Raw genomic sequence first — 10,226 nt, 5'->3', positions numbered from 1 at the left:
GGTATGCTTTTTTGAGTACTAGTATTGTATTGAGAAATACATTCTGAGTACTAGTATTGTATTGAGAAATACATTCTGAGTACTAGTATTGTACGTATTGAGAAATACATTCTGTGGGTATATTTTGCATAAGGGAAATTTAAATTAAGTGGTCAATAGTATAGTACATGATGATTTGTGTTTTCACAATGCATCCACGAACACTTTGAAAAGGATGAGAGAAACGAACGTGTACACAGGAAATCATGTTGCAGAGTAGACAAACAATACAAAATTACACTAAAACAGAGAGGTGTTTGTCAAGCAAGTGGACAATGAGGGTTTATTTACAAAGATATATATATATTATGTATATATATCAAGGATTGCAGGTGAACTATTTGATGCTAAAATCGTCATAATAATCGAAACCTCCCCCGGGTTGTGCTGTATAACCATCGAGAGCGGTCTTGACGTACATAACCAACAGGACTAAAAACGGACTACTAGAGCAGCATCCCACTCGGGATTTTGTCCGACCACGTGTAATCGAGTAACCACGGATCGCGTGGCATTTACAAAAATATGAACAGATGACGATCACTGACATTACGTAGTTGACTGATGAACACAATCGGAAACTGGAAGATCCTCTCCTAATATATAGTTCGCTACGTTATCAATATATTATTATTATTATTATATAATTTTTTTTTTGCAAAAATAAAGGAGCTTTGAGCTCAACAGTTGACATTCTGTTGGTCAAAATGGCTAAAAAAAGCATTCACTCAGAGTATTTTATTTTTATTTATTTTTTTAAATAGTGCACCTAGATCCAGCCAACCAATATACAAGTTATACAGTTACAGCTACTTGTCGTCTCTAAAACATATGTACGACTGTATAAATTGTTAAGTAGTCTAAGCAACACGCCTATCGTCCCAACCAGAAGCAAATCAGCGATGATGAAAGATCTGTAGTTAATTGAGGAAATGAAAATGTGAACCGCACGAATGTGCTGTGGTTTGGTTGTCGGTCACAGACAGTTTTGTGTCTGTGGTGCTTCCTGTAGTACTATTCAAGTGGTACAGACACAGTTTTGTGTCCTTACTTCCCGTAGTAGTAACTTACAGTCAAGTGGGTTGGTTTTCGTGTCCAAGTGGTGTTGCATCATTACAGTAACATTACACACATCATCTATATCAGGTACAGAAATCAATCCTACGTCATCAGTCACGCAGTTCTCAAGCCCAGAGTAAAAAAGGCAACAGGCTGATCCTAAATTTACATCCACTCGTAAACTGCGATGAAAGTATAATTGAAAAGAACACTGAAAATATAACATTTACACCATTTGCCAGCTGAGAGCTAACACTAAGAAGCTACTATACATTTAAGTCTACTACGTAATTTATTTTTTATATGAAAAATAATTCAGACTCTCCATTAAGCTACGGAAAATGTGACCAGGGAATTTTACACGTGAGGTTACGGCCCTCCGCATAAAATAACTTCCATTGTGAAGTCAAAGTATCTTGAGTAAATGAGATCTTGAGAAAAATCAGTCTTAAGATTACTCGCGCGCTTTTGAAACACCCGAGATGGTCAAACACTAAAATTAGAAGAGAGTTGTACACCTAAATACAGCGGTAAAACTAATTATTATTACTGTATTATGTTTTTTGGAGGGTACGACATGATCGAACCGGTGAGAATTATTGTAGAAATGAAGCAGTTTGAGAATGCAAGTTTTCTAAGCTTATTGAATGGATTAGTCAATTCCCTATGATTTAATACAAATTAAATTACAGCTCATTCAGTCTTAAAAAGTAACACGGAGAGACAGACACCTTCAGTTGGTGTTATGCACTTGCATTTCTTAATGTATTTTGCAGTAGTACTGTTATGTCGAGTATATATACGTATATATTTTCGTAAAGTCGTATCGAAGCCTTCGCAGTTTTGATGTCCGAGAGAAGTTGACTGTACAAATATAAAGCACATTTTGGTGGGTAGGAGCTGTTTGTCTTTTGCCGTCAAAAGCGACCACCAGCGTTTTGTGAGCTGGACTGCAAAATATCCGCATCTGCTAGAAATGGATGGCGCTCCTCCTTAAAGTAGTCTTTTTAAGAAAAATACTTTTATGATATGAAAATCACTTAAAACTTCTTCCAGTGTTAAAGGCTGGTGCCTAAACATTGTGAAACTGACAGCTTTCGTTTTACTGGGGCTTCTTGGGTCGACATTCCAAGATGAACATTAAGCCCAGGAGGAGTAAATCATAACAGCGTCAAAAAAAACCCATTTCATTTCTTATCCTGTCTTTACGTCTGTCGACGTAGTGTGGACTCAAGTATTGAGGATGAAATTATGAGAGCTAAGCAACCACTACTGAAATCTTATCAACATTATGACTTGATTTGACGTAACTCTGTCCACATTTGCTATAAGACCTCGAGACTTATGTTGCAGTAATGCTCGATATCTGTAATGTATCAAGATATGATCACAAAGGAAGAACATTGTACCTTAATGCTTGCTAATTTTATGATCACAAAGGAAAAACATTGTACCTTAACGCTCGCTAATTTATGTATATGTAACTTACGGCTAAAATGTGTCTTAAAAGGCAATGACTCCTTGGAGTCGGTTTGAAGATGTGGTAATTGTGAGGTGGCGAATGTTTCCTTTCTTTTTATAAATCCACACTTGGTGAGAACATGATAATAATCAATATGTTTATAAGTGTTGTTTGAGGAACATAATTTACAGTAATTACCACATCATTTTGCTTGAAGAAAGCAACATAGAACTCTATTTTAACACCTAGTTTTCAGGGGGAGACTGAAAAACATTTACAGAATTTAAATTGAACACCGTAAAAAAAACACTAAACAAACGACAAAAGAAAAAAAAAAAGAAAACGTCGGAAAGGCAAAGCAACCTCCGCACATTGAAAAGAGTTGACTGGTCCAACAAAGACGACATGCTTTTGAAAGTGCTTGAGCAAGCATGTGCTGATGAATCACAGCGTCCGAGATATTTATTAAACAGGTTCATTTTCTTTACCAGAAACTTTGCCCTGGACTGCAGGCATTTAATGTTTCATTGATTCCATTTTAACACCCGGTAAAGGTAGAAATACCCCTCTAACATGCTAATTGCTACGCATAAAAGCTGACTTCATAATTTGTGTAGCCATTAAAAACAATGTACACATTGTGTATACATACAGAATTGTCATTGGTATATTTTCACTTCATGACTGGCATTGTAAATCCTAAAAATATCTAAGTATGCTTCAGACGACTGATGTTACATTACAATGAAAAAACGGGGGGGAAGAGGGTCTTATGAAACACTGTTATAACACATTTAAATGATGTTCTTGCAAGTACTCCACATTCATTTTGTAACTTTATTCCTTCTTCTCCTCTTCTCTGTTGTCGGTGACGGTGCCGATTATTTGCGCGTATTCCGTTTTTTCTTCGGACTTCACCTCCGACTTCTTGTCGCCTTCTCCTTTACTCAGGTCTAGTTCTGCGTACACTACCTGCGGAAGGGAGGAGGGTGTTAGCGGTGGCCTTTACTTCCAAACACTACGATACAAAGTCAATACATTTTTTCAAACTAAAACACAATTAACTACTACACGTACAGCACTGAATATACAGAATAGGCATGAAGAACAAAATTTGAGTTTGTGGTTGGCAAAGGTTATCGCTCTGAAACAATTTTAATTTGCTGTCCTGGTTGCAAGTTGAATATGTTGAATGTTCATGTTATACAAAGATACAGCATCCCATTTATTGGGGTTGGTTAGTTAAAAATTTTAAGTTTAATTGTAATGGTTGTGGACGTGATGTGAGGTATACAATAAAAAATGTCAGTTGTGCTCTGAAGTGTAATACAGATAGTATTCTGTCATATATAATTGCCTTCTACTGTAAGTCAATTTAATTATATATTTGCCTTCTACTGTGAGTCAGTGTTTGTGTCACTGGTGAGATGTGGCAGTGAAATCTGTGTACAGCTTGTCATTCAAGTTTAGCAATGAGTATCAAAAAAGTAAATATATTTGGAACTATTCGCCATTACGTAAAACTGCAGAACTTTATTCATTTACTCATATTGGTTGCATTAAACTCAGAAGTATTCTACTTTTCAGCTGACATCATCTGTAATCTAACTGAAGCCATGCCACACCCCTTCGGTTTGACTGCTGCTTGCCTGCTGTTGCCAAACATTTGGGGAATCTTTATGCTTCCGTTCCGAAGTAAAATCTCTCCTTCGTGGGTAAGTATATGAACACAAATCCTTTGCGCAAACTTGGTCAGTATTCTTAAGGGATAAAACTTCATTTTAGCTCCATTTTTGAATATTCAGATTAATTATTTTTGTTCCTCAACTCTAGTTACTTGGGCAATTTTAGTTAAGAGGGGCTTCTTGTTAAATTTGAGTAACGGTGCCCCAAATTCCTGCTTCTTGACCAGCTTGGGGTCACAATTAGAGGCCTTCCAAAGGGTAGTCAAATAGCTAGTGTACTATAAGTATTTTGGACCACAACCACTCAAATGATCTTGAGTTTGTTTCCTTACTGCTTTAGAGTACTTACCTAGTATTTTGCGGAATCTTTAACATTCTAGTTTTATTAATAGATATTTTAGTTTCAGGTCTTTTATTCTGCTGTCCCCTCAGAGAGATGACCAGTTTGCAATGGATTAAAATTTGGCAGTCATACCTTTACTAGTAACAGATCCCACAAGAATTGGTGATATTTCAGTGAAGAATAATTTGACCGTTTTTCAGGTATGTTGCAATTTAGCTGACAATTTGTAACAAAAATACTTCTTGTTGTTTAATAATTACAATAATTCTTTGTCTTCTTGTTTATTAGTTGACAAGTTACAAAATAACAAAAATACTATTTGTAGGTTAAGAAAACTATTTTTAAAAAATGTGACTTCATTTTACACAGTACAAGGCGTTGAAAAAAATTAGACTTCATTATACATAGTACAAAATGTTGAAAGTTAACACAAGTTTTTCTCACAGATCACCTCTGGGACTCCAATGAGCAAGAACTACTGGGGATGTTTTTTGCAACTTGCTACTGCCTCTACAACTACTGATCGACTGTGACACGATTTTGCAGTGGCAGTATATTTACTGCTCAAGTTTGTATCTCATTTCCAGTAACTAACTTTTAAAATTTACATTGTTTTAAAATCTTGTCAAAAAACCCTCTAAGTAATCCATGAACAAATAACAAACATACATATTTAATTTTACAAGTGGCTTAAAATGCCAGTACAGCAGAGTAGACCAATCAGAAACTATTTGTCATATAGGTATACTGTCCAAATTGTGAGGAAACTGCTTCTTTGGAACTTCCCAGACTTTAGTGGAAGATAATTACTGAAAGGATGTTATTGTCCATTTTATTTTGAATGCTTGGCGTTCACACACTGGTGTTAGAGGTGTGTTTTCAGTGGCTGAAGATTGGAGTTAGTCCCAAAATCGTTATTCAGGTTAGTCCCAAAATCGTTATTCAGAGTTCATTCTTGAGAGACAAGAACTGTACCTCTTTAACTGAAACTGAAATCTGTACTTTCTTGCTTGCAGATTTCTATATAGTAGTACATACTCTTTAATATACAGAATTCAGTATTCTGTGCAATTAGCCATGTTTTAATTATTGTTCTCTTGCAGACATGACAGCATCTCTAATAGGTTTCTGCGGTCAACTGTTCATTACTACCTCCTGCAGTATTCTGCATTGGGCTATAACCTGCGACCCTTCCACTGTACATGTGTTCAAGAGGTGCCCCCTTACCTTTGAAGAACAAGAAACCATAGGAGGCAGGGACCTACTTCTTTTCTCCAACTTGTCAACAGGTGATTCCACTTGTAGATAGGGATATCAGAGCTCTGCCGAATTGAAATTCTTCATCCTTCCGATTGCAGAAAATTTGTTTCAGTATAAGACAGAAAATATTTGCCAGCAGGGTTTCAATTTGGAAGCACACAGGGACATTTCTAATCCAGTTAGATGTCACTTTTTCAGGTTCTGCATATTGCTTCAAACTTAATGGTTAGGATCTTTTGGTGGGCTTAAGAACACCTTCGTGAAGCATGTTGCCTCAGAAACTGTGTTGGTAGCGTTGGCTTTCTCCGAGCACATCAGCAAGCCCTGCATATAACAGATTCTCCACAAGCCATGGAAGAATTCTTCTCAGTAAAGCTGTGACGGTTAACAGGCCAAAGAGTACGCAGCACCTGGAGATGGCCTTTACTTTACTTTGTGATTACTGCTGTGGAAAGTGGGACCATGATCAGTAACCTTTGTATCTTATAGCACCTCCTCAGGTATTTAAATCCTTAACTTGGGGTTACAATTCACCATCGTTAAAAACATATAGTGTTGAGGCAATAAAGGATCATCAGAACCTGTTGATGAATTACCATTGCTTGATATTCTGGAAGGCACTTTTATGTTCAGTCAGCCTATGGGGCCATGGAACTGTTGACGGTCACGAATGCTTGCTATCTTCTTCTTTGACATTAAATGAATGATGTTTTTTCATTGCTGTGAAGATCAAAATTTCTGCCAAATCTCATCATGTTTTCTCTTGCTGAAGAAACAACGTCTCTTGAGGAATAGTCCCTGTCACATCACTTGTCACAGGAGTCTCTCCAATCCAGTCCTTGAGTAAACTGGTAGAAATTACTCCACGAGCTGCTGAGATGCTTTCTACTTTCTTCTCAGTTCCATCTTGGTCTTCAGAATTCCTCATGGAAGGAAATGGAACAGCAGGTATAAACAATTTGGAAGGAGGAAGAGTAGGGAATTCCCTAATGCAAAGGGAGTCCTCCAACCAAGGCTCTGTTCACTATAAAGGATCGTAGTAGGCTCAGAAATGTTGGTGGCAACAGTGCAGTAGCTGGTGTGATTGTTGGGGGCTTCCATGAAGAAAGCTATGACTGCTTTGGCAGGTGTGATGGGCGAGTGAGTGCATGGTTGTCGAAAGTAAAAGACTGGCTGATGATGCAGAGACTACTGACTGTTCGAGTTGATCTCTGAAACCTGTGTTTGAAGGATAAGTATACAGTTCTGATTCAGGAAAGTAGACTAATAGAATGGCAGTGGTAAAAAGAACTCATGTTTCCTAGATACAAAGTCAAATTAAGACAGCATTTGCTTGCTTGTTATCTTTTCCTGGTGGGGAAAAAAACCCAGAGTTAAAAATCCACCATATTTTGTGTTATAAATTGGCGCCACTGTTAATTCCAGAACAGAAACACAGCAGCATATGATTAATGGGTTTACACCTAATGAACTGACCCAAGGTCTGGCAATTTAATTTCAGATGGATTAAATACAAAGGTTTAACCTGTTTACCAGCAATTTAAGGCACTTGTAAAATATTTAAAAAGTCTGTAAATGAGCCTTCTCCCCTGAGTGTTTTTAACCTTTATTGTTCATTAGTTGTACAAATGTTTATCTAATAAATGGATCTGTTAATTAATTGAGTTCCATCAAGTACCTTTCAACTAAGTTAATTAAAATTTAAACATGACAGTGGTTATACATTTATAACTAGATAAAACATGACACAAAACACAAAAACAAAATTATGTACACATTTGCTGTGCCTATTAAACTCAAAATTGCAAAAAACACAATCATTTTAAAAGACATTTTTCCTAGGTATTCAACCCAAAGCCTTTATTATAGGAATAGTCCTCCAAGCAAGAGCTGGAATTGGTCACTGAAATTTGGCAACATAACCAACTGGTGGTTGAGGTGGGTAATACTTGAATGATTCAAGGAAAAAAAATCAGCAAGCAAAAACACAAAAGGTAAATTACTTTTACTTGGCAAGCGTAAATACAATTTACTTTTCTGTTCCCATGAGAATCCAAACCATTGCCTTGTATGTATGGGACTCACTTTGGAAGGCCATCCCTGTCCACTGAAAGTTGGAAACCCAAACAAAATATCTCAATCCCAAAAGGGAAACTGATTTTCATAGATCTTACCCCAGTCTAGTCAAGTGATTCCCAAGCAGTAAGGCTTTCTAAGCCCCATGCAAAAAGTCTAGGGGCCATGCTGAATTATGGAAATGGGAGGACTGTGTGATACCCCCATAAGGGTTGCACAAGTTGGAAGGAGGGAGCTCAACAACTACCAGTTAATTATGGTCTCTAAGTAAGCAATTTCTGTTCTGAAGTTGCCAAGCTTCTGACAATGCCAGAGCCAACCAGGAAACTAGGTAATAAAGAGCATGCACATCATTAGAATGGTTTACATATGAAATCAAAGGTTAGCCAGTGTAGAGAATACAGCTTGAAATTGATAAGACGGTGTTACTGCAAACAAAGCGTAGCACCTTCGATCTCACACCAGTTGATCTAGTGCCCGAGCACATGATAATGTTTACACAGGTGCACAGGTTAATGTTTACACTCTAATACATTTGGTCTAAAGACTTTTCACATACCAGGTGTGGGGTAATACTGGCTCTACCATGTGTGATTCTAGCAAAATGTGGATGAAGAGGAAAGTAAGTGTAGGGTTATAGCCATCATCCAAGCCACTTACCCAACTTATATGGGACAGAACTACTACTAGAAGTTCAACAGGGTTGAGCTCTTAGCAATTGCAGCAACAACAGCAGGTAGCTTAATAAGGGTAAACATTTTGATCCCCAAGACTTGGCAGAAAGTGAAGAAAAAGTGCTCGGTGATGGCAGGTGGATAGAGGGTATTCTGTACATCCTTGGTGTCACCAAGTATCAATACCCGATTCCAGCTCTTGTACCGAGGAATACCTATATGTAAAAGGCGATGGTTTGTGTTCCTTTAGGAACAAACCACATTTGCAAATCATATATACAACCATAATGTTTCTCAGAAAATCCTAGACAAAAATAGTTATTCAGATCTAAAAAGGGAGGAAGCATTAACTTCAAGCTTGGGTGGGACAGAGTATAATATCTAAACATTGAATGCAAATCAACAGGGTCGGCATAGACTTCCCTTTTCAGAGCTGGGTAACAAAGTGCAGATGGAATAACATATCATAAAAGACATCATGTAGTTTAGATATTTACAAAATAAATGCCTGAGGGCTGGCTAGTATAACAAAAATCTGTAACTACACCACAAAACCACTGAACCAATCGATTTCTAGGCGAGAAGCTAAAGCAGTTAAAAGATATAGACAAAGTTCATGCAAACAGAAGTGAAAATGAGCAAATCTTTGAAAGTACGGTACAGTGACATTAAGAAAGAGTTCCTAGCAACATAAAATGTGCAGAATTTATCACAGACAACAAAACTCATTTTTAAAAGTTGCAGTTTATACTAAAATGGTGTTCAGCACAGGAAAAACCTGACGGTCGGCCAGGCCTCTCACTCCAAAAATAAAGCAGAAAATTAAAATGGGGAAATTTATTCAACATACGGAAATATACTGTACCTCATTCTTCTGCTCTGGAGGTTTTTGATCATTGTTTGGTCGAGATACAGTGATCTCTTTTTTTTCTTCAGTTTGCTTGAAAATCAAAAGAAATGCTACTGCAAACATTCATACACTATTTTAGAAAGGGGGACTTTTAATACATTTGCCAACTGTGAAAAAGGACAGAAGTACGTTGCAGTAGGAATGCCCATATATTTAAAATGAATTTTAGAGACTAAAATGATTTTCTTCATCCCCTAAATCCAGTAGTTTTCTTTGACATCTAACAATACACAATTGAGAGTTCAAATTCCCTTCAATCTTTTGTTTTCTTATCTCTGAAAACAAGCACTTCAAATTCTTGGATACTGCTTTCACCTGCTTAGCGTATACGTTGAATTGCACCCCTGCATACCTAAGTTGCAGCCATCATATGTTGCAAAGTGATGTTCAGCAGTCTCTGATTTACCTTCTCCCACTGGTAATAGTTGTGAACACAATTATTTCTAAGCTCTGGGTATTTCAATGCGTTCATGGAGAGCTTCCAAATGTGGGTGATATAATATAAGACAAATTTTGTATACTTAAAGGAAAAGTGACATTATAGGATAAGGAAGAAGCATCAACGTCTACTTAAAATATGACTAGACTAACGTCATTGTACATTTAATTGGAAACTATATAATTTTAAACACTTCTAAAATTATCTGCAGAATACTGACTAGTTCAAAATTGTGATTTTAAGCTAAATATTTCAAGTAATCTACATTCATTCTTGGGC

The 10,226-nt window shown here is 36.9% G+C and overlaps 1 protein-coding gene across 1 annotated transcript in view; it reads right to left on the bottom strand.

The window, feature by feature from the left end:
• Window positions 1-232: 232 nt before the first annotated feature.
• LOC135204812 (fasciclin-3-like) overlaps window positions 233-10,226 on the bottom strand; it is a 47,244-nt gene continuing 37,250 nt past the window's right edge. Inside the window, 2 exon segments of the mRNA XM_064234999.1 lie at window positions 233-3,532; window positions 9,464-9,538. Of these exon segments, the coding sequence (XP_064091069.1) occupies window positions 3,398-3,532; window positions 9,464-9,538 (210 nt within the window). The 3' untranslated portion in view covers window positions 233-3,397.

This window comes from Macrobrachium nipponense, chromosome 47 (genome assembly GCF_015104395.2).
Source record: "Macrobrachium nipponense isolate FS-2020 chromosome 47, ASM1510439v2, whole genome shotgun sequence".
Taxonomy (NCBI): Eukaryota; Metazoa; Arthropoda; class Malacostraca; order Decapoda; family Palaemonidae; genus Macrobrachium; species Macrobrachium nipponense.
The sequence above is the reverse complement of the archived record's forward strand: the minus strand, read 5'-3'. Positions and strand labels throughout refer to the sequence as shown.